The 26,522-nt window shown below is 46.4% G+C and overlaps 1 protein-coding gene across 1 annotated transcript in view; it reads right to left on the bottom strand.

Annotated features, from left to right (window-relative positions):
- Window positions 1-8,332: 8,332 nt before the first annotated feature.
- The window catches only part of LOC139242580 (probable G-protein coupled receptor 139), a 31,409-nt gene continuing 13,219 nt past the window's right edge, over window positions 8,333-26,522 (bottom strand). The window contains exons 2-3 of the mRNA XM_070870428.1: window positions 13,585-14,479; window positions 8,333-8,507 (exon numbers count right to left, since the gene is read on the bottom strand). Of these exons, the coding sequence (XP_070726529.1) occupies window positions 8,333-8,507; window positions 13,585-14,479 (1,070 nt within the window). The remainder of the gene's footprint in view (window positions 8,508-13,584; window positions 14,480-26,522) is intronic.

Below are 26,522 nucleotides of genomic sequence, written 5' to 3'. Positions count from 1 at the left end.
GATTAACCCCTTATGAACTAATGACAGGAAGGGCGATGCAATTACCAGAGAACATCATAACAGGGGGGGCTGATGTAGGCCCATTAAAAAACGGTATGTTTTGGAACTAAGTACTCAATTAAAAGGGTTGCGTAAATTAGTTAGGGACAATCAGGAAAAAAGAGACGCGGAAGCAGAGCTTACAAAGCTCCCTGAAGTCCCATTGGCGGGAAGTCGCGTTATGGTAAGGGTCCTCCCGGGAAAACCGGGGTTTGCCCCAAAAATGGATAGGACCGTATGAGGTTATAATCAGCAGGGACACTTGTGCCTGCATCGATGTTAAAGGGGACGGACAATGGAAGCATCGGACCCAGCTTAAGGTTTTTGAACCAGCCGTTTAGCACACATATTAGTTGTTGTTGTTTGTCTATTTACAGATTGACAGCGAGATATTCTTCAAGCAAGCCATACGGCCAATTTGCCTTTGACTATTTGTTAATTATAGAGTAATAAGATGAAACTATATATTGCGATCGGTGCGATTATCATAGTTTGTGTTAGGTCCGGCCTGCTAGCTAGACCGAAATGAGAGTTACATGTGAATACCTTTTTGTACATGTCTTATGTTTATGCGCAAAATGAGAACTTTTCTAGTCGCTGGGTATGTTCGCACATCCCCATACATCGCAAAGGAGGCATCCCTTTGAGGCCAATCTCCCTTAACATTTCGGAAGTAGCAGAGTGGGTAATGCGACAAAACAGTACAGGGAAAGTAAATGATACTTGGAACAAGAGTGGGGATAAAGAAACGTGGAGATCGGGGTTACCTTTTGGATGCATTGACGGATGGTACCAGCCGGAATACAATAGGTTGGTACGACCCCCGTTCCTGGTTTTGACCAACACCTCAGGAGTTGGAAGGCCCACCACTGACATTTGTTTCACTAGAAACCTGACTGATGAGGAAACAGGTTTTGTAGCAGGATATAGCAATTGTATGCAATGCTTTAACCTCACCAGGTGGAACATAACAGGTAGCGAAACAACAAACCAGGGGTTCTTTAAAATCGAGGGTTTGAAGAATCAGACAAGTAGTCAGGACTGGGACCCTAAGATTAGGTGGCGACGGGGGGCTGAGAGAGAGATTGGGATCGAATCGAACAGCATACAATGGCACTTATTTTGTGTGCGGGCATAAGGCCTACCCCTGGTTGCTACAGGACTGGAGTGGGTCCTGTTATTTGGGATATGTGGTCCCCTTTTGTCAGACGGGTACGTACTTTAGCAGAAGGACAGATACCAGGTCGACTAAGACGAGATCTTACCCCGGTAGAGAGGCTATTTGGGGTCATGATGCTCCCATTCGGGATAGGACGCACCATGGATGAATTACGTAACCTAGAGAGGGTACTGGAACAGATAGTTAACAACACTGCTGAAGCAATAGAGGGCATAACGGCTGAAATGGTAGCCATATGCACAATGGTACTCCAGAACCGAATGGCCCTAGATACTAGCACAAAGTGGGGGCACATGTGCCTTAATTGGAGCTGAATGTTGCACTTACATTCCCGATAATTCAGAAAACATAACCAACCTCACTGATCACATAAGAAGGGAGGTAAAGAAGTTATCCACGACAGCAGGAGGATCTGGCTGGTTTGATTGGCTGTTAGGGGAACCCTGGGGGTCCTATCTTATGCATGGTTGTAATAATAATTACTTGCTGTCTGATTATCGGGTGTTTTAATATCTGCTGTAAAGTTATGATGGCTCGACTGATGCCAGTAGCCAGTGTAATCGCCGAAGAAGAAGCACACCTGATGGAAATACCTGAAGACACCAAGGATAAAGAAACAGATAAAGTTGACACTGACCACTATCTTTGAAGGGTAGCCTAGAGCTACAGGCAAGGTAGACATACAGAACATCAGGGAAGTAACATACCCCAAAGGACGAATATATGACACCATGCTACTATCATTGTGGTCATCTGGATTTCGTGAACATCCTCCAGGACCAAAAGGGGGAATATTGTTGGAGCGGATTTTTGGACATATACTTGACTAGTATATGGGACCAAACATTTGTTTTTATTTTCCCCTTTAATGAATTTTGTAAGGGACAATACTGATGCATTATGCTTTATATAAAAAACACAGTTAGACTTCAAGGTATGCTGGCCTTGAGTTATGGAGATAGGAAAGTGAGATAATGAACGACTGGAGAGATAAGTGCGGGTATGTTTGTCTATACCGGTGCCAAAAGGCCTGCACTTGTTTATAATGCCCTGTCACAATGCAGGCTGGTTTATATCCAGAGCTCAGCCTTGGATAGTAATTGTATGAATGCGATGATTAGACTTAAGGACTAGTGCTAAAGCATGTGATGTAAAGTGACGTAATTTGTAAGATAAAAGAACCTCACTGGAGATACCAAATTGAGAAGTTGGTTCAGAGACAGGGGTCTCTAACACTTCTCCCAAAGCTTTGTCTCCGATTTAATAAACCTCTCTTTATATATTATACAGTCTCGGAAATATTTTTCCACAACAACGACCCACGAGAATGACCACCGGTAGCACAGATGAACGGTACTGTGTTGGGGAAGACTGGGACGATTTTGTTGAGAGGCTTCAGCAGAGCTTTATCATGAAAGACTGGCTGGGGATGCAGCGGCCGACAAGCGTTGGGCTCATCTTTTGACCAGCTGCGGGCCAAAAACTTACGCGCTCATGAAGGACTTACTGGCACCCGAAAAGCTGTCAGACAAAACCTTTGAAGAGCTTAGCAAGTTGATTGGAGATCACCTCAAGCCAGCGAGCAGCATACACATGGCTCGACATAGATTCTACACCCACCGACGTCGTGAAGGACAGAGCATACCGGACTTTGTAGCGGACCTCAGGTGCTTGGCCAGCCTCTGTAAGTTCACAGACGCCTGCAGGGGGGAAATGCTAAGGGACTTCTTTATCGAGGGTATCGGTCATGCGGGAATTTTTCACAAGTTAATTGAGACCAAGGACTTGATCTTGGAAGCGGCGGCGTTGTTGGCTCAGACTTTCATGGCGTGGGAGGAAGAGATGAAAATGATTTACGCGCGCAATTCTGCCTCTAATGCAGCGATGGATCAAGGAGTCAACATCCTCAATGCTACTCAGAGCCCTGCGGGTAGGCAAAGACAGTCCGACATTCATCAGGCAGTAATAGACCCCAGAGTAGGACCTCAACAGAAACAATGGCAGGCTGAACAGAAGTTCACACCATCACAGTAGACAATGCGGCCCGGGATGGGGCCATTGACACCGACTAATAGGGTACTTAAGAGCAGTCAGAGGGACAGTCAGCGCGGAATTTCTGGCCACAGCCCTTTTATCCCCAACAATGGAAACTTTAACTCGTGCTGGAGGTGTGGGGGGAAACACTCAGCCAACAGTTTGTCTGCAGAAACTGCAACCTCAGTGGCCATTTAGCTCGTATGTGCAGAAAGCCTGCAACCAGACTAATATATGAGGCAGATGGACCAGAAGAGGGTTCTGTGAGGCAGGATGACTTTTGGGGCAAATCGATGGACGCCGAGGTTCAGCGGGTCCATGCAGTGAACAGTTCATACACCAAAACGCCACCAATGATGATGAGGCTTTTATTAAACAGTATCCCAGTACGCATGGAGCTGGACACTGGGGCCACTCAAAGTCACTCATGGGCGTTCAACAATTCGAGAAGCTATGGCCACTCAAAGCCAGTAGACCCATATTAGAACGTATCGAGACACAATTAAGGACTTACACCAAAGAAATCATTCCGGTGCTAGGCAGTGCAATGTTGGCTGTCACGCACGATGGCTTAGTGAACCGGCTGCCGCTCTGGATTGGCCCGGGCAATGGTCCCGCACTGTTGGGGAGGAGCTGGTTAGCCGAGATGAACTGGAAATGCGGGGATGTTCACGCAATGTCCTCATTGGAGCGAAGTTCATGCTCACAAGTCCAACAACAATTTGAGTCACTTTTCCAACCGGGCGTCGGGACTTTCAAAGGCATTAAAGTAGTGATACTCATCACCCTGGACGCCAGGCCAGTGCACCACAAAGCCAGAGAGGTGCCGTATGTGATGCAGGAGAAAATCGAGAGCGAATTGGACCGGCTATTGCAAGAGGGCATCATCTCGCCTGTTGATTTCAGCGATTGGGCGAGCCCCATCGTCCCCGTTCTTAAAGTGGATGGCTCTGTCAGGATCCGTGGCGACAACAAGGCCACCATCAATTTGGTGTCCTTACAAGACTAATACCCGCTCCCAAAAGTGGAGGACCTCTTCGCCACACTGGCAGGCAGCAAGCTGTTCACCAAGTTGGGCCTCACTTCAGCCTATATGACCCAGGAACTGGCCGACGAATCTAAACTACTGACCACCATCACCACGCACAACGGACTGTTTGCGTATAACAGGTGCCCATTTGGCATTCGATCAGCGGCCGCAATTTTTCAATGCGACATGGAAAGCCTGCTTAAATCCATCCCTGGAACAATCGTATTCCAGGAGGACATACTCATCACGGGTCGAGACACCGAGGAACATCTCCACAACCTGGAGGAGGTGCTGCGCCGACTGAACCGGGTAAGCCTGCGACTGAAGAAGTCTAAATGCATGTTATTAGCTCCCAAGGTTGAGTTTCTGGGCAGGAGGGTTGCTGCAGATGGGATTCGGCCCACCGAATCCAAAACAGAGGCAATTCGACGAGCACCCAGGCCCTGCAACACATCGGAGCTGCGTTCATTCCTGGGACTGTTGAACTATTTTGGGAACTTTCTGCTGAACTTGAGCATGTTGTTAGAGCCAATACACGTGCTCCTGCATAAAGGTTGCGATTGGTTTTGGGGGTACTGTCAGGAACGGGCTTTTAATCGGGCGCGAAACCTACTGTGTTCAAACAAGCTGTTGACTCTGTACGACCCTTGCAAAAGTTTAGTTCTGACATGTGATGCTTGTCCTATGGGGTTGGGTGCGTGTTGCAGTAGGGTAATGCTGAGGGTCAGCTACAACCTGTGGCTTATGCCTCCAGGCCACTCTCTCAAGCAGAACGGGCTATGGGATGGTTGAGTAGGAAGCGCTCGCATATGTCTATGGTGTAAAGAAAATGCATCAGTACCTCTTTGGTAGGAAGTTTGAGTTAGAGACAAACCATAAGTCACTCACATCCCTGTTGTCAGACAGCAAGGCTGTCAATGCCAATGCATCAGCTCGCATACAGCGATGGGCTCTCACGCTAGCGGCCTATGACTACTCCATCCGGCACCGGCCCGGCACTGAAAATTGCGCTGACGCGCTCAGCAGGCTCCCCTGGCCACCACTGAGGGGGCAGCTGAGCAAAGCACTGAGATGGTCATGGCTGTCGATTCCTTCGACAGTGCAGGCTCCGCCATCACAGCCCGCCAGATCAAAATCTGGACAAACAGGGATCCCCTCCTAACCCTGATTAAGAAATGTGTCCTGACTGGGGATTGGGCGCCCGCACACGGAGTATGCCCTGAGGAGGTCAGACCGTTCCACAGGTGGATGGATGAGCTTTCCATCCAAGCCGACTGCCTACTATGGGGCAGCTGGGTAGTCATGCCTCAGAAGGGCAGGGAGGCGTTCATCAGGGAACTCCAGAGAGCACCCAGGTATTGTGATGATGAAGGCCATTGCCCGGTCACACATTTGATGGCCCGGAATTGACTCAGACCTGGAACACTGTGTTCGCAGGTGCACGACATGTGCCCAGCTGGGCAATGCCCCCAGGGAGGCCCTGCTCAGCCCGTGGCCCTGGCCCACCAAGCCATGGTCACGCATTCACGTTGACTACGCGGGCCCGTTCATGGGGAAGATGTTCCTTATTGTAGTAGATGCGTACTCGAAATGGATCGAGTGCATCATTCTGAATTCATGCACGTCATCCACCACCGTGGAAAGCCTACGTGCGATCTTCGAAACCCATGGCTTGCCGGACATCTTGGTTAGTGATAATGGCCCGTGTTTCATGAGCTATGAATTCCAGGAGTTTATGTTAGGCAATAGCATCAACCACGTCAGGACTGCGCCGCTCAAGCCGGCCTCCAAATCGTTAAGCAAGGGATGCTCAGGATTCAAGGACCCTCCTTACAATGCCACCTATCGCATCTCCTGCTGGCTTATAGGTCCTGCCCGCACTCGCCCACGGGGGTCCCGCCCGCAGAGCTACTCATGAAACGGACACTCAAAACTCGGTTGTCCCTCATCCACCCAATCCTGACTGACATGGTTGAGGGCAAACATAAGGCATAGAACGAGTACCATGACCGTAATTCGAAGGGGAGATGTATAGAAAGAAATGATCCTGTATTCGTCCTCAGTCATGCCATGGGGCCCAAATGGCTCGAGGGTACCGTAATTGACAAAGAAAGGAATAGGGTCATTGTGGTAAAACTCAACAATGGCCAGATATGCCGTAAGCATCTGGACAAAGTAAAAAGAAGGTTCAGCAATGACACGGAGGAACCTGAAAAAGACCATGAGATGGAGCTCACCATACCACCAGTGAACGTGCAACAAGAGCAATCAGAAGAATGCACTGTCCCTGCGGTCAGCCCGGACAGGCCGAAATCACCACAGGTGACAGACACTCACATCAACGTCCAACAACCAAAGCCCCAACTGCGGCGCTCCACAAGGGAGCGCAGACCACCTGAAAGACTAAACCTATGATCCCAATAAGACTTTGCGGGGGGAAGGTGATGTCATATTTGTAACTACAATGTAACACCACTGTATTACTGTATACACTCAACACAGATGCATACCTTGACCACAGGGGGTGAACTTGTGGGAGACACTCTTTACCTGATCACTCAGGTATATAAAGGGAGGTCTTACACAGGGTCATCACTTCTGGAATGCTGTAATAAAGAGAGTTAAGGACGCGGAGTGGCCTTGTCCCTGGAATGTGCCTCGTGTGGTTTCATGCTGTAGAGTAAGGACTTTACAAGAAATACAACAGTTACTGAATTAGATACAGGAGAATCACAGCCATATGGGACTGCATTTGACACGGTGATGTAATGGACAACTTTACACCTTAATATTAGATGATTTGGGTAATTACACATCGCATTCTCACAATTGGGGCTGTGTACAGATACATCACTAACTGATGGAATTAAAACCCAAGCCCTGCTGCCTGACTCGTGCTTTAAATACTGTTGCGCCTGAATCCAATTGACTCAGAATGTGTCTGTTACACAGAGCAGCCCCGCAAATCCCCACCATTTCCCACAGAAGCTGGATGCCAGCCGGATTGGTAGAGCCTGGGGCCCACGGGGAAAGGAAACCAAGTGGGACTTGGCATTTTGAACCTCAAGATGAGCCGGTATGTTCAAATGTGGGTGATTAGGGTAAAAGGGCACTTAATCACAATTATAAATGAAGACAATTCACATTTGAAATAATAAGGCTATCTTTAGCGTAAGGTTTTCAATAAGGTTCTTGCCCATTGAAGTGAGATGTCACAGGTGCACTGAAGACGCAGTACATGTAATAGTACTTAAACATGCACTTAAAATGTTCAAATTACAGCCATACCGGATGTGACTTGGGAATTCAAAAGTGTAATAGTTCTGAGATGAGTGTCATAGGTTTTTTTTAAAATTTCAAATACACCTTACAAACAGTTTGTTTTTATATGTTTTTCTCGCTCCCTCTATGTGTAAATCCATTAGTTTATTAGATATTGATGTAAAGGTTATTATTCAACTTTGTATAAGGGGAATTTAATGTACTTATTCTATATCAATAACGATAATTTTCCTTATTGATCGAGCTGTTTATCCTCTATTGGGATAACAAGCTTCATAAACTTGGTTCATGAACTTGTCGATAGTTTCACTCTTGATCCATATAATTGCAATTACACCAAATGAAACCTTGAATTATATGCCATGCTTTGTCTCTGTATCATTAATGCCAATTAAAACTGAAGATGTCGTCCAGCTGTTTTGTTTCTCAGATCTAACACAGACCCACACATTATCAACGATCAATGTTCACTGTCATATAAGAATCACTGTGGGATGGCATCTCTTAAATTAAATGTCTTATTACGTCATCCTGAAATGACAATTGCTGCAGTGTCAACCCTGGCCCATCAGCCCATTGCTACTTTACATTGACTTGTACTTCCCTGCTTAACATTATTAAAATATAAAAAAGAAACCCATACAATATAACATTCACAGGCCTCAGGACAGTCTGATTAGCTCTTTCCTTACAATGCCACTCTGTTGACGTTAGAGTATTTAAGGCCATCATTAACAATGTCTCATCTTATATCTACTCAACCTATTCTATTTCGCAGAGCTCTGCCCATTGGTTTTACACATGTTCTCAATCACTCGAGCCACATTAACGATTTCATGTAATGGTGATGTAGGCGTTACTGACCATGACATGCATCTGTTGTTCAGTGCACCTGCATCGTGTATATCATATGCTGCTGCCTCCTCGTGCATCACACCACTTCTGTAGGCACAGTGACATCACAAGATCATACAGCACGAGGTATCCAATATTCACTCATTCTGGTCATTTTGGGCTATCTACCTAAAAAAGAGGGTGGAGGTGTTTGATTTGACTCTCATCCTGCATGGTCCTGATGTTTCGTATAGTGACCAAGCTATCACAAATATTCTTCTCATTGCTGAGTATAAAAAGGAGACAACCATCACCAACAGAAAGCTACAAATTAAATATTTTAACTATAATTTGCTGACTGTTACTGATCTTGTATTGCGTAAGAATTTCTTCATGAGATCCTTGATTCCAAACGATTTGACATATGTGGGCAAATTGCTACGGCGTACAAAAACTATAGAGCTGTAATAGTAGGGGATTTCAACTACCCTAATATTACCTGGAAAAAAGTAGTGTGAATGGTACAGAGAGTGCGGAATTCCTAAAATGCATTCAGGAGAACTTCTTTAGCCAGTATGTAACCAGCCCAACAAGGGAGGGGGCTGTTCTGGACTTAGTTTTGGGGGAATGAAGAGGGGCAGATGGAAGGGGTATCAGTGGGAGAGCATATTGGTGCTGGTGACCATAGTTCAGCAAGATTTAGGGTAGTTATGGAAAAGGACAAACGTGGACCAGGAATAAAAGTTATCAATTGGGGTAAAGCCAATTTTATTAAGCTGAGATAGGTTTTGGCCAAAGTGGACTAGAAATGGTTACTTGATGGTAAATCAGTGTCAGAGCAGTGGGAGGCATTCTAGGAGGAGATGCTGAGGGTACAGAGCAAGTAGGTTCTCTTAAAAAAAGGGTGGTGCTAACAAATCTAGAGCCCCCTGGATGTCAAGGGATGTATAATGTAAGATAAAGCAAAAAAGGGAAGCTTGTGACAGATATCAAGAACTTAATATTGCAGAAGCTCGAGACGAGTATATAAAGTGCAATTAAAAAAAGACATCAGGAAGCAAAGAGAGAGCATGAAAGAATGTTGGCAAGTAAAATCAGGGAAAACCAAAAGATGTTTTATAAATATGTTCAGAGCAAGATGATAACGAGAGAAAGAGTGGGTCCTATTAGAGACCATAACGGAAATCCATGTGTGGAGGCAGAAGATGCAGGTATGATTCTTAATGAATACTTAGCATCTTTTTTCACAAAAGAGAGGGACAATGCAGACTTTGCAATGAGGGAGGAGGACTGTGAAATATTAGATGAGATAAACAATTATGAGAGAGGAAGAATTAAGGGGCTTAGCAGCTTTGAAAGTGGATAAATCCCCAGGCCCGGGTGTAATGTATCCCAGGCTGTTAGGAAAAGCAACAGAGGTAATAGCAGAGGCTCTGCCCATCATTGTCTAATCCTCTCTGGCTACAGGTGTGGTGCCAGAGGACTGGAGGACTGCTAATGTTATATTTTTGTTTAAAAAGGGAGAAATAGATAGACTGAGTGATTACAGCCTAACCTCGGTGGTGGGAAAATTATTGGAAATAATCCTAAGGGACAGGATAACTATTCATCTGTAAATACACGGATTAATCAGGGACAGTCAGCACGGGGTCAACAACCAGGGGGCATAGATTTAAAGTAATTGTGGGAGCGGGGGGGGGAGGTTTAGAGGAGATATGAGGGGAAATGTCTTCACCCAGAGGGCGGTGGGGGTCTGGAACTCACTGCCTGAAAGGGTGGTAGAGGCAGAAACCTTCACCACATTAAAAAATACTTCGATTTGCACTTAAAGTGCCGTAACCTACAGGGTTACAGACCGAGAGCTGGAAAGTGGGATTAGGCTGGGTAGTCTCTTGGTCGGCCGGCACGGAAACGATGGGCTGAAATGGCCTCTTTCTGTGCTGTAACTTTCTTTGATTCTATGACATTGACCCGGATTGGTGGCAGTGATTAAAACGGTAACCAGCACCAAGCAAGAATCAGTAGAATGACTGTATCTTCTGCAGCTCTGTATATGGTATCATTAAAGAGTTATACTGTCCCGTTAATGCGTTTGGTAAAATCACGGTGAGAGTTGTCAGCACCTCTCTAGCCCTGCCTCAAGCCCGTATTTGCCTAGGATCCGACAATTCCCGGAATCCTCCTTTGTCTTCCACAACTTATAAATGTCAGGACTTCCTTCTTATAAAGTGTGGAAGTATTTGATTACAATCTCGTATCCCTGCAGGGCCCTGACGTTGCGGGCTATCGCCAAGCTCTCAAGCATTGTCAGTACCAGCAAGGAAACCACCAAATCCAAGAGAAAGCTATAAACTGATTATCTTATCTACACGTCCCTGATTTTCACTAGATTGTGTACTGATACCAGACGGTTATCTTCCGGCGAGTCATGCCCAGGTGAGATAAGGTCAGAGGGTGCGGACCAGGATCGATATAAGCAGACTGCTTCCATTAGCCCAGGGATCAAGAACTATCGACATAGTGTATGTTTGGGATCCCAGGTCACACACATATGCCAAAAGGATCTTGGGATTTGTAAGGTATTTTATTAAAGAACTAACGTTTTAAAGCATAATCAGATACTACATACGGTTAAGATTGGTGTAGATATACGACCCGTGACAGTGAGAGCGGACCACACGGAGCGAAGCGACCAGATGGACGGATGGACAGACAGACGCATGGTGAGGCAGAGCGGGGATCTCGGATTGGTGGATCCCTGCCGCCTGCAGTGTCGGTCACCCCTGTTGGGTTGTTTCTCGAGCTGTAGGAGGTGTTAGGCTATTCAGCCAGTATTTATCCACCCTGAGCAAGCCTCCGCCCCTGACTGCCTGTTTCTGCCTCTCGGTCACCCATTGTTATACTTTGTTTCGATGGACTTGTGGATACCTGGGTCAATCACCTTTTACCCATCCTATAGTCCAGTTCTGGGGGAAAGTGTACTTACGGCGTCATTTTCTTCCTTATCTCTGTCTTAATGTCTTGTTGCCCTTTCAAGAGACAGCTTGTTTATCTTTAAGGCTCCGTGCTAAATCCTTTATCGCCATAGCCAAGCCTCGAAGATCTGTTTTTCTGTCTTGTTTTGCTGTGACCTTAGCTCTCCGTGTCTGCTGAGCTGGCACAAGTATTTCTTTTATAAAATAATTATTTCTTTTATAACGTAATTTCTTTGGGGTTTAAGATTTCTTACAATAGAAAAACAGATTAAATAGAACTGAGTGTGTGAGACATGTCGTTACATGGAGAGTTGTGAGGCTGTAGAATTTTAACAGAGGCAGAAATTTGTTCAATATTCAATCTTAAAATGGATAGAGTGATGCATAATAATAGGCTGATGGGATGTTCAGACAGGGCGGGTAAGGGGAATGGAAGTATTTGCGGGAGGTAAACACCAGGAAGGAATTGTTGCTTCGAAGGATCTATTCCCCTCTTAAAACATCATCAACTTTGTAATGACTAGTTGAGATTTTAATTAAACATCTTTGAACAAAGATATCTAATGTCACATTGAAGAGTCAAGTTCCTACTGTCTCCATCATTAGACACTATTCAGGAGAGAAGGCCCCGTTCTGTTGGCTCAGGAGCCAATGGGTGCATAGTCTGACGGGGAGACCAGCGCCTGCAACATTCACATCAAGATTACAGAAGAAGAACACTTGAAAATATATATTTCTTTGAGCGTCAAGATTTATTTTGGACATTCCCATGGTGACATTCCTGTCTCACCAGAAGAGCCACTGGGTATTCTCTGCCTTTTATTACAGGTGACCATGGTTTTCCAGAAAGTTTCAATGGTGGTTGCTGCAGCGGAAAGAACCACATTGGGAATTGTCTCCCTGTGCACATTACAATCCTTCCTCCCTGAAAAAGCTAGCCTTGCTCCAAGTGACCTTGGAAACAATTGCACAGGTGAGCTGCCTCAGAACGCAAATACGTAACTCAAGTGGGCCAAACAGCCCCTGCTCGTCGCTGTGCTGCTGAGTAATTGTGCAGACTGGGGACCGAAGCTGAGGTAGATTCAGAGATAACTATGAACTGGGAGATTGGCGAGAAAGGCGGCCTCAGTGTCCCGATCTCTGGACTTCTCGTGACCCATATACATGAAATGCTTTGTATCGTGAATTCCGATTCCAAACTATTCGTACACTGTTAAATGTTTCGTCTGTATCGTTGCCTCTGATATATGCAATAAAGTGATGTAGATTTGTATAATGTAATGCTGAGAGAAATTGTAGACGATTATCGAAAGAGATGTCGGTGGAATGATACTGAGACATTGTGGGAACACGATGAAACTGTGCCCAAGCAATTAAAGGGGTGGTTTGAGGAATAAATAGACAAATAGGGGATGTTACATCACAACAAAGAGAGTCACTGGTTTCAATAAAGAACTGTCAGAAAGGGTGGGGATGAAGTAATTACGGTAATCATTGAGAACAACGAAGACTATGAGGAACCATTGATCTCAAAGGCAATCACTTGCAATGTATCGGAAGGGTGTGTAAAAATCCGGTTCAGAAAGGGTTAACTGATAGAGAAACATTAAGATCCAAAATCTCATATTAGACAAACAACTGAGGATCTGGAAATCAGATGGAGATATAACTTGGTGAAGAGGCGAAGATTTGAATTGGTGTATTTTGCGGTTTCGGAAGAATCATATAAAGTATACAACACTAGAGGTGCTTGGGAAGTTGAGCCTATTCTTGCTAAGGCTATGTTATTAACGGCATCTAAATCTCTTATTCGCTGCATTTAAGGGTATGTGTTTATTTATATAATTGAGAAGATTTAATGAAATGCACTAATGACTTTTCCGTGTTTCCTTGTCCTCGAACATGTATTACAAGTGAAAGATTTATGACCATATCATACGTGCATGTAAGGGCAGTAGGTTGATATTACTCTTTGCTGCATGAACCAAACTCGGGTAATTTGGAACTCATGTCTAACTATAAATAGATTATAATACAGGCAAGTACCCTGAAGCAGTGAAGGGAAACATTTGGAGCATTGGAGAGGAGGAGTGCTCTCACATCCAGCGGGTGATGCTCGCCAGTAGGTGCAGTCTAGTTCAGCGAACATCTCTGCTCTGTTGTAAAACTAGAACATGAACTTATACATTGATCTGTGCGGTACAGATTACCTAACTAATTGAGCAAGCAGAATAACAGGGTACGCCACCGTAAGCTTCAACTGCTCTCTGAATTTCGTCTGGGTCACCCCATAAATGAAGGTGTTCGTGCAGCAGCTGAAAAGCTGAACCACAGTCCCAACATCTTGTGCCTGAAAAAGCCGGATAGCTGTTTCCAGGTCTGTGTAAAGATATCGGCTGAGGATGAAGACCACAGTCGTTGTCATCCAACACAGAATAAAACTGCCCGACAGGGTGAAGAGTAGAATGATAGATTGTCTCCGGCTCTCCATCTCGGGGTCTCTTTGATTCTCACCATTACTCCGGCCCCTGAGCCCCCTGCGGACTCGACTGGCCGCTATAATCTGCCTGACAGTCAGAGCATTCAGGAGCAGAATGAGACAGAAAGGCAGCAGAGGGTTCAACACACGGTCCAACCAGTAAAACTCCTCAAAGGCCCCCGTCATGGGGAGGGCCAGTTTCCCCCAACACATCAGATCCCCGCGCACGTAAGAAGTTGATGAATCCATATACAGGAAATAAAAATGGATGTTCTTTAAACAGAAAAGCAGACATATTGTGACAATAACTGCAGCTGAAATTTTCGGGGTGCAAAATTTCAACTTCAGCTTCGGGCAGCAAATGGCCACAAAGCGATCGAAAGTGAACGCGACCGTGAGCCACACCGAGCAGTCCAGCACAACATGACACAGCGCGTAATGGACAAGGCACAGGGGAGCGTACTCCAGGAACGGCAATATTCCATAGGTCTCATTCATCTGGTACAACAGGACCTCAATAAACAGTACCATTAGATCCGCTGCTGCCATGGCCACCAGGTAGCGAGTGACACATTTGGAGAGGCCGCACTTTCCTCTGCACAGGATGGGGATCGCCAACAGGTTCACTGCAATAAAGAGCGGCAGAAACGGGAGCATTATGTTAAACCACAAAATAACAATCAAACCGCAATTTGCGAGGAACTAACAGGTTTGTTTATTGCATCTCATGGAGAAAATTACACTTTAATACCTGAGCGATTTTTAAATAACAAACAAGTTAGAAAATACAAAAATAACTGCTTTTAAAAAGCGCCTTCGACGGACCTCACGGTACCCCAAAGCGCTTAATGGCCACATTTTACAACTTGACAGTTGTAATGTAGGAAACAGAACAGCCAAGATCTTTCAAACAGCAGTGGGATAATGACCAGATAATTTGTTTGAGTGATCTTGGTTGAGAGACAAATATTGGCCAGGACACCCCTGTTCTTTTGCGAAACCTTGCCAAGGGAACTTTTCCATCCACCTGAGATAGGACACGGAGCCGCACTTTACTGTTTGTATCCGAATGATGGCCCCTCCAACAGTGCAGCGCTCCCTCAATGCTACCCCTCTGACAGTGCAGCGCTCCCTTAGTACTGCCCCTCCGACAGTGCGGCACTCTCTCAGTACTGCCCCTCCGACAGTGCAGCACTCCCTCAGTACTGCTCCTCCAACAGTGTGGCATTCCCTCAGAATTTCCCCTCCGACATTGCAAAGCTACCTCAGTACTGTCTCTCCAACAGTGCAGCATTCCCTCAGTACTGCCCCTCCGACAGTGTGGCATTCCCTCAGTATTGCCCGTCCGACAGTGCGATTCTCTCAGTATTGCCCTCCGACAGTGCAGCATTCCCTCAATATTGCCCCTCCGACAGTGCGGCGCTTCCTCAGTACAGTCCCTTAGTACAGTCCCTCCGACAGTGCAATGCTCCGTCAGAACTGCCCCTCTGCCAGTGCAGCAGTCCCTCAGTACTGCACTGGAGTGCCGGCCTGGATTAAACCTTCTCGGTCAGAGGCGCGAGTGCTACCAACTAAGTGACGACAGATACTTTGGAAAATATAGAAAACTGTTTGATAGTGAAAAGGTTGCAGATGACCGAAAATGGCGTGGGGATCTGTCCACAATGGGAACTACGACCGTGCAGAGCATAACAGAGGCAGATCTGAATAAAGTCGGAGAAATCGGTTCGAATTAGATCAGAAACTTAAAACATGAGGAAATAATAATGAACAGAGACGCAACATTACGGCAGAAATGATCCGCACACCATCATAAGCCCCTTCACCCGCCCGCCCGTGTCAGTCTGAATTGTCGACAATGGATGCAGGATAGGGGCAAAGCGATTTCACATTGAAGCCAAAATAGACTATTGTTATGTGTTAAAATGTAACATGATTATGAAGGAAACCATTCGTTTAAAATTTCTATTCCGACTGCACCTGTTCACCACCAGCAGCATTTGGAAGAATGCAAGTCTGATTGTGGCGCATTTATTGGACACAGATTGTTGGAACTGACTCAGATAAGCGCAGTGCATTTTGGAGATGGATATGAGGAGTGCAAAGGCATACATTGGTGATATAACACCAGTCCCGGATCGAATTTGCAGACTGCTGGGGGTTCAGTGGTGATGATAAATTAGATCACCAGGGAGCCGCCATCCTGTCTGTCTGGTGCTTGACAAGCAACAAATGTAATGGTTGGTCATGGAGCGATCGGATTCGCGATTAGGCCGCTGCTTAAATGTACGTCCCAGGTACCGAGAAGTCTGCAGCTGGTGGGCACAGTGAACACCACACGGAAATTGAAGAGGCAACTTTATAATAAACTTTACAATAAACTGCCTCATCAGCCAGCAGCCCCCAAAAGCAATAATACTATCGAACATCGCTCCATGCAAAGGGTTTGCAAAAACTTACCCGGGACACCGATGATTACAATAAGTGGGTCGCAAATTTCCCGGTAATCAGCCATTGTATTTCAGTGTGAGAAGCTTCCTTATGGGCCACCGTGCCGGGGCTCACGCAAATGGAGTCTCTGCTGCGAGTTATTCCAAACGATTCATATTTACACAATGGCTTGTGTCAAGCTTTAAATTTGAACAAACAGAACGCATCACATGACGAATTTAGCATGAACCAATTGTGTAATTTATACAGATGTTGTACACAGCTCCAGTTCCATTTTTTAGAAGAAGGTGTAAATTGGATCCGGCTTTAAGGTCCCCTCGCAAGCACATCTGAGATCCGTACATGACCTCGCTTTATAGAACAATCGGTACCTCGGTGAGAAAATGCGCTTGCATAACAATTGGCATTAGTTACAGTCACTTAACAAACAAGGAAAGATTTTCAATCTCCAGTGTTCCTGGAAAGCCAATGGGGAAATAATGTATTTCGGTCAAAAGACCCAATACGAACATTACTGGTGGTGACCCTACTCTAACATTACTGGTGGTGATCCTACTCTAACATTACTGGTGGTGACACTACTCTAACATTACTGGTGGGGACCCTACTCTAACATTACCGGTGGTGACCCGACTCTCACATTACTGGTGGTGATCCTACTCTAACATTACTGGTGGTGACACTACTCTAACATTACTGGTGATGACCCTACTCGAACATTACTGGTGGTGACCCTACTCTAACATTACTGGTGGTGACACTAGTATAACATTACCGGTGGTGAACCTACTCGAACATTACCGGTGGTGACACTACTCTAACATTACTGGTGGTGACACTAGTATAACATTACCGGTGGTGAACCTATTCTAACATTACTGGTGGTGACCCGACACGAACATTAACGGTGGTGACCCTATTCTAACATTACCGGTGGTGAACCTATTCTAATATTACCGGTGGTGAACCTATTCTAACATTACTGGTGGTGACCCTACTCTAACATTACTGGTGGTGACCCGACTTGAACATCAGTGGTGGTGACCCTACTCTAACATTACCGGCGGTGACCCTACTCTAACACGACTGGTGATGACCCAACTCTAACATTACCTGTGGTGACACTACTCTAACATTAACTGTGGTGACACTACTCTAACATTACTGGTGGTGACACTACTCTAACAATACTGGTTGTGACCCTACTCTAACATTACTGGTGGTGACCCCACTCTAACATTACCGGTCATGACCCGACACGAACATTACCGGTGGTGACTCTACTCTAACATTACCGGTGGTGACTCTACTCTAACATTACCAGTGATGACCCTACTCTAACTTTACCGGTGGTGACTCTACTCTAACATTACCGGTGGTGACCCTAGTCTAACATGACCGGTGGTGACCCTACTCGAACATTACCAGTGTTGACCCTACTCTAACTTTACCGGTGGTGACCCTCCTCGAACATTACCAGTGGTGACCCTACCCTAACATTATTGTGGTGACCCTAATCTAAGTTTACCGGTGGTGACCCTACTCGAACATTACCAGTGGTGACCCTACTCTCACATTACCGGTGGTGACCCTACTCTCACATTACCGGTGGTGACCCTACTCTAACATGACTGGTGTTGACCCGACTCTAACATTACCTGTGGTGACACTACTCAAACATTACTGGTGGTGACTCTACTCTAACATTACTGGTGGTGACCCGACTCGAACATTACCTGTGGTGACCCTACTTGAACATTAGTGGTGGTGACCCTACTCTAACATTACTGGTGGTGACACTACTCTAACATTACTGGTGGTGACCCGACTCGAACATTACCTGTGGTGACCCTACTCTAACATTACCGGTGGTGACCCTACTCTAACATTACTGGTGGTGACCCGACTCGAACATTACCTGTGGTGACCCTACTCGAACATTACCGGTGGTGACCCTACTCTAACATTACTGGTGGTGACACTACTCTAACATTACTGGTGGTGACCCTACTCTAACATTACTGGTGGTGACCTGACTGTAACATTACCGGTGGTGACCCGACACGAACATTACCTGTGGTGACCCTACTCGAACATTACCGGTGGTGACCCTATTCTAACATTACTGGTGGTGACCTGACTGTAACATTACCGGTGGTGACCCTACTCGAACATTACCGATGGTGACCTTACTCTAACATTACCGGTGGTGACACGACTTGAACATTACCGGTGGTGATCCTACTCTAACATTACTGGTGGTGGCACTACTCTCACATTACCGATGGTGACACGACTCTAACATTACCGGTAGTGACCCTATTCCAACATTACCGCTGGTGACACTACTCTAACATTACCGGTGGTGACCCTACTCTAACATTACCGGTGGTGACGCTACTCTCACATTACTGGTGATGACCCAACTCTAACATTACTGGTGATGACCCAACTCTAACATTACTGGTGGTGACCCCACTCTAATATTACTGGTGGTGACACTGCTCGAACATTACTGGTGGTGATCATATTCTAACATTACTAGTGGTGACCCGAGACTAACACTACTGGTGGTGACACTGCTCGAACATTATCGGTGGTGACCCTACTGTAACATTACCGGTGGTGACCCGACTCTCACATGACCGGTGGTGACCCTACTCTAACTTTACCGGTGGTGATCTGACTCCAACATTACCGGCGGTGACCCTTCTCTCACATTATTGGTGATGACCCTACTCTAACATTACCGGTGGTGATCCGACTCCAACATTACCGGCGGTGACCCTTCTCTCACATTACCGGTGGTGACCCTCCTCTAACATTACTGGTGGTGACCCTACTCAAACTTGACTGATGGTGACCCTCCTCTAACATTACTGGTGGTGACACTACTTTAACATTACCGGTCGTGACTCTACGCTAACATTACTGGTGGTGACCATACTCTAACATTACTGGTGGTGACCTGACTCTAACATTACTGGTGGTGACACTACTCTAACATTACTGGTGGTGACCCTAGACTAACATTACTGGTGGTGACACTACTCTAGCATTACTGGTGGTGACACTACTCTAACTTGACTGATGGTGACCCTACTCTAACATTACTGGTGGCGACCCTACTCTAATCATTACTGGTGATGACCTTACTCTAACATTACTGGTGGTGACACTACTCTAACATTACTGGTGGTGACACTACTCCAACATTACTGGTGGTGACCCTACTCTAACTTTACCGGTGGTGACTCTACTCTAACATTACTGGTGGTGACACTACTCTAACATTACTGGTGGTGACCCTACTCTAACTTTACCGGTGGTGACTCTACTCTAACATTACTGGTGGTGACCAGATTCCATACATTACTGGTGGTGACCTTACTCTAACATTACTGGTGGTGACACTACTCTAACATTACTGGTGGTGACACTACTCTAACATTACTGGTGGTGACCCTACTCTAACATTACTGGTGGTGACACTACTCTAACATTACTGGTGGTGTCCCTACTCTAACATTACTGGTGATGACACTACTCTAACATTACCGGTGGTGACACTACTCTAACATTACTGGTGATGACCCTACTCTAACATTACCGGTCGTGACCCTACTTTAACATTACTGGTGGTGACCCTACTCTAACATTACTGGCGGTGACCCTACTCTAACATTACTGGTGGTGACACTACTGTAACATTACTGGTGTTGACCCGACTCTAACATTACCGGTGGTGACACTACTCGAACATTACTGGTGGTGACTCTACTCTAACATTACTGGTGGTGACTCGACTCTAACATTACTGGTGGTGACCCCACTCTAACATTACCGGTGGTGAAACTACACTAACATTACCGGTCATGACCCTACACGAACATTACCGGTGGTGACCCTACTCTAACTTTACCGGTGGTGACCCAACTCTAACTTTACCGGTGGTGACCCTACTCTAACTTTACCGGTGGTGACCCAACTCTAACTTTACCGGTGGTGACCCTACTCTAACTTTACCGGTGGTGACCCAACTCTAACTTTACCGGTGGTGACCCTACTCTAACTTTACCGGTGGTGACCCTACTCGAACATTACCAGTGGTGACCCTACTCTAACATTACTGGTGGTGACCCTACTCTCACATTACCGGTGGTGACCCTACTCTCACATTACCGGTGGTGACACTGACACTACTCTAACATTACTGGTGGTGACCCTACACTAATATTACTGGTGGTGACACTACTCGAACATTACTGGTGGTGACCAATTTCTAAACATTACAGGTGGTGACCCAACTCTCACATTACCGGTGGTGACCCTACTCTAACATTACCGGTGGTGACCCTACTCTAACATTACTGGTGGTGACCCTACTCTAACATTACTGGTGGTGACCCTACTCTACCATTACCGGTGGTGACCCTACTCTAACATTACTGGTGGTGACCCGACTCGAACATTACCGGTGGTGACCCTACTCGAACATTACCGGTGGTGACCCTACTCTAACATTACTGGTGGTGACTCTACTCTAAAATTACCGGTGGTGACCCTACTCTAACATTACCGGTGGTGACCCTACTCTAACATTACTGGTGGTGACCCTACTCTAACATTACTGGTGGTGACCCTACTCTAACATTACCGGTGGTGACCCTACTCTAACATTACTGGTGGTGACCCGACTCGAACATTACCGGTGGTGACCCTACTCGAACATTACCGGTGGTGACCCTACTCTAACATTACCGGTGGTGACCCTACTCTAAAATTACTGGTGGTGACCCTTCTCTAACATTACTGGTGGTGACCTGACTGCAACATTACCGGTGGTGACCCGACTCGAACATTACCTGTGGTGGCCCTACTCGAACATTACCGGTGGTGACCCTACTCTAACATTACTGGTGGTGACCTGCTTGTAACATTACCGGTGGTGACCCTACTCGAACATTACCGATGGTGACCTTACTCTAACATTACCGGTGATGACACGACTCGAACATTACCGGTGGTGATCCTACTCTAGCATTACTGGTGGTGGCACTACTCTCACATTACCGATGGTGACACGACTCTAACATTACCGGTAGTGACCCTATTCCAACATTACCGCTGGTGACACTACTCTAACATTACCGGTGGTGACCATACTCTAACATTACCGGTGGTGACCCTACTCTAACATTACCGGTGGTGACCCTACTCTCACATTACCGGTGGTGACCATACTCTAACATTACCAGTGGTGACCCTACTCTAACTTTACCGGTGGTGATCCGACTCCAACATTACCGGCGGTGACCCTTCTCTCACATTATTGGTGATGACCCTACTCTAACATTACCGGTGGTGATCCGACTCCAACATTACCGGCGGTGACCCTACTCAAACATGACTGATGGTGACCCTCCTCTAACATTACTGGTGGTGACACTACTTTAACATTACCGGTCGTGACTCTACTCTAACATTACTGGTGGTGACTCTACTCTAACGTTACTGGTGGTGACCATACTCTAACATTACTGGTGGTGACCTGACTCTAACATTACTGGTGGTGACACTACTCTAACATTACTGGTGGTGACCCTAGACTAACATTACTGGTGGTGACACTACTCTAACATTACTGGTGGTGACACTACTCTAACTTGACTGATGGTGACCCTACTCTAACATTACTGGTGGCGACCCTACTCTAATCATTACTGGTGATGACCTTACTCTAACATTACTGGTGGTGACACTACTCTAACATTACTGGTGGTGACACTACTCCAACATTACTGGTGGTGACCCTACTCTAACTTTACCGGTGGTGACTCTACTCTAACATTACTGGTGGTGACCCTACTCCAACATTACTGGTGGTGACCCTACTCTAACTTTACCGGTGGTGACACTACTCTAACATTACTGGTGGTGACCAGATTCCATACATTACTGGTGATGACCCTACTCTAACATTACCGGTGGTGTCCCTACTCTAACATTACTGGTGGTGACACTACTCTAACATTACCGGTCGTGACCCTACTTTAACGTTACTGGTGGTGACCCTACTCTAACATTACTGGCGGTGACCCTACTCTAACATTACTGGTGGTGACACTACTGTAACATTACTGGTGTTGACCCGACTCTAACATTACCGGTGGTGACACTACTCGAACATTACTGTTGGTGACTCTACTCTAACATTACTGGTGGTGACTCGACTGTAACATTACTGGTGGTGACCCCACTCTAACATTACCGGTGGTGACACTACACTAACATTACCGGTCATGACCCTACACGAACATTACCGGTGGTGACCCTACTCTAACTTTACCGGTGGTGACCCAACTCTAACTTTACCGGTGGTGACCCTACTCTAACTTTACCAGTGGTGACCCTACTCGAACATTACCAGTGGTGACCCTACTCTCACATTACCGGTGGTGACCCAACTCTCACATTACCGGTGGTGACCCTACTCTCACATTACCGGTGGTGACCCAACTCTCACATTACCGGTGGTGACCCTACTCTAACATTACCGGTGGTGACCCAACTCTCACATTACCAGTGGTGACCCAACTCTCACATTACCGGTGGTGACCCTACTCTAACATTACCGGTGGTGACCCTACTCTAACATTACCAGTGGTGACCCTACTCTAACATTACCGGTGGTGACCCAACTCTCACATTACCGGTGGTGACCCTACTCTAACATTACCGGTGGTGACCCTACTCTAACATTACTGGTGGTGACCCTACTCTAACATTACCGGTGGTGACCCTACTCTAACATTACTGGTGGTGACCCGACTCGAACATTACCGGTGGTGACCCTACTCGAACATTACCGGTGGTGACCCTACTCTAACATTACTGGTGGTGACTCTACTCTAACATTACTGGTGGTGACCCTACTCGAACATTACCGGTGGTGACCCTACTCTAACATTACTGGTGGTGACTCTACTCTAACATTACTGGTGGTGACCCTACTCTAACATTACCGGTGGTGACCCTACTCTAACTTTACTGGTGGTGACCCGACTCGAACATTACCGGTGGTGACCCTACTCGAACATTACCGGTGGTGACCCTACTCTAACATTACTGGTGGTGACTCTACTCTAACATTACCTGTGGTGACCCTACTCTAACATTAATGGTGGTGACTCTACTCTAACATTACCGGTGGTGACCCTACTCTAACATTACTGGTGGTGACCTGACTGTAACATTACCGGTGGTGACCCTACTCGAACATTACCGATGGTGACCTTACTCTAACATTACCGGTGGTGACACGACTCGAACATTACCGGTGGTGATCCTACTCTAACATTACTGGTGATGGCACTACTCTTACATTACCGATGGTGACACGACTCTAACATTACCGGTAGTGACCCTATTCCAACATTACCGCTGGTGACACTACTCTAACATTACCGATGGTGACCATACTCTAACATTAGCGGTGGTGACCCTACTCTAACATTACCGGTGGTGACCCTACTCTCACATTACCGGTGGTGACCTTACTCTAACATTACTGGTGATGACCCAACTCCAACATTACTGGTGATGACCCAACTCTAACATTACCGGTGATGACCCAACTCTAACATTACTGGTGGTGACCCCACTCTAATATTACTGGTGGTGACACTGCTCGAACATTACTGGTGGTGATCATGTTCTAACATTACTGGTGGTGACCCTAGACTAACATTACTGGTGGTGACACTGCTCGAACATTATCGGTGGTGACCCTACTGTAACATTACTGGTGGTGACCCTACTCTCACATGACCGGTGGTGACCCTACTCTAACTTTACCGGTGGTGATCCGACTCCAACATTACCGGCGGTGACCCTTCTCTCACATTATTGGTGATGACCCTCCTCTAACATTACCGGTGGTGATCCGACTCCAACATTACCGGCGGTGACCCTTCTCTCACATTACCGGTGGTGACCCTCCTCTAACATTACTGGTGGTGACCCGACTCGAACTTGACTGATGGTGACCCTCCTCTAACATTACTGGTGGTGACACTACTTTAACATTACCGGTGGTGACACTACTCTAACATTACTGGTGGTGACACAACTCTAACATTACCGGTGGTGACACTACTCTAACATTACCGGTCATGACCGTACACGAACATTACCGGTGGTGACCCTACTCTAACTTTACCGGTGGTGACCCTACTCAAACTTTACCGGTGGTGACCCTACTCTAACTTTACCGGTGGTGACCCTACTCCAACATTACCGGCGGTGACCCTTCTCTCACATTATTGGTGATGACCCTACTCTAACATTACCGGTGGTGATCCGACTCCAACATTACCGGCGGTGACCCTACTCAAACATGACTGATGGTGACCCTCCTCTAACATTACTGGTGGTGACACTACTTTAACATTACCGGTCGTGACTCTACTCTAACGTTACTGGTGGTGACCATACTCTAACATTACTGGTGGTGACCTGACTCTAACATTACTGGTGGTGACACTACTCTAACATTACTGGTGGTGACCCTAGACTAACATTACTGGTGGTGACACTACTCTAACATTACTGGTGGTGACACTACTCTAACTTGACTGATGGTGACCCTACTCTACCATTACTGGTGGTGACCCTACTCTAATCATTACTGGTGATGACCTTACTCTAACATTACTGGTGGTGACACTACTCTAACATTACTGGTGGTGACACTACTCCAACATTACTGGTGGTGACCCTACTCTAACTTTACCGGTGGTGACTCTACTCTAACATTACTGGTGGTGACCCTACTCCAACATTACTGGTGGTGACCCTACTCTAACTTTACCGGTGGTGACACTACTCTAACATTACTGGTGGTGACCAGATTCCATACATTACTGGTGATGACCCTACTCTAACATTACCGGTGGTGTCCCTACTCTAACATTAGTGGTGGTGACACTACTCTAACATTACCGGTCGTGACCCTACTTTAACGTTACTGGTGGTGACCCTACTCTAACATTACCGGCGGTGACCCTACTCTAACATTACTGGTGGTGACACTACTGTAACATTACTGGTGTTGACCCGACTCTAACATTACCGGTGGTGACACTACTCGAACATTACTGTTGGTGACTCTACTCTAACATTACTGGTGGTGACTCGACTGTAACATTACTGGTGGTGACCCCACTCTAACATTACCGGTGGTGACACTACACTAACATTACCGGTCATGACCCTACACGAACATTACCGGTGGTGACCCTACTCTAACTTTACCGGTGGTGACCCAACTCTAACTTTACCGGTGGTGACCCTACTCTAACTTTACCAGTGGTGACCCTACTCGAACATTACCAGTGGTGACCCTACTCTCACATTACCGGTGGTGACCCAACTCTCACATTACCGGTGGTGACCCTACTCTAACATTACCGGTGGTGACCCAACTCTCACATTACCAGTGGTGACCCTACTCTAACATTACCGGTGGTGACCCAACTCTCACATTACCGGTGGTGACCCTACTCTAACATTACCGGTGGTGACCCTACTCTAACATTACCAGTGGTGACCCTACTCTAACATTACCGGTGGTGACCCAACTCTCACATTACCGGTGGTGACCCTACTCTAACATTACCGGTGGTGACCCTACTCTAACATTACTGGTGGTGACCCTACTCTAACATTACCGGTGGTGACCCTACTCTAACATTACTGGTGGTGACCCGACTCGAACATTACCGGTGGTGACCCTACTCGAACATTACCGGTGGTGACCCTACTCTAACATTACTGGTGGTGACTCTACTCTAACATTACTGGTGGTGACCCTACTCGAACATTACCGGTGGTGACCCTACTCTAACATTACTGGTGGTGACTCTACTCTAACATTACTGGTGGTGACCCTACTCTAACATTACCGGTGGTGACCCTACTCTAACATTACTGGTGGTGACCCGACTCGAACATTACCGGTGGTGACCCTACTCGAACATTACCGGTGGTGACCCTACTCTAACATTACTGGTGGTGACTCTACTCTAACATTACCGGTGGTGACCCTACTCTAACATTAATGGTGGTGACTCTACTCTAACATTACTGGTGGTGACTCTACTCTAAAATTACTGGTGGTGACCCTACTCTAACATTACTGGTGGTGACCTGACTGTA

This window comes from Pristiophorus japonicus, unplaced genomic scaffold (genome assembly GCF_044704955.1).
Source record: "Pristiophorus japonicus isolate sPriJap1 unplaced genomic scaffold, sPriJap1.hap1 HAP1_SCAFFOLD_138, whole genome shotgun sequence".
NCBI classification, from domain to species: domain Eukaryota; kingdom Metazoa; phylum Chordata; class Chondrichthyes; family Pristiophoridae; genus Pristiophorus; species Pristiophorus japonicus.
The sequence above is the reverse complement of the archived record's forward strand: the minus strand, read 5'-3'. Positions and strand labels throughout refer to the sequence as shown.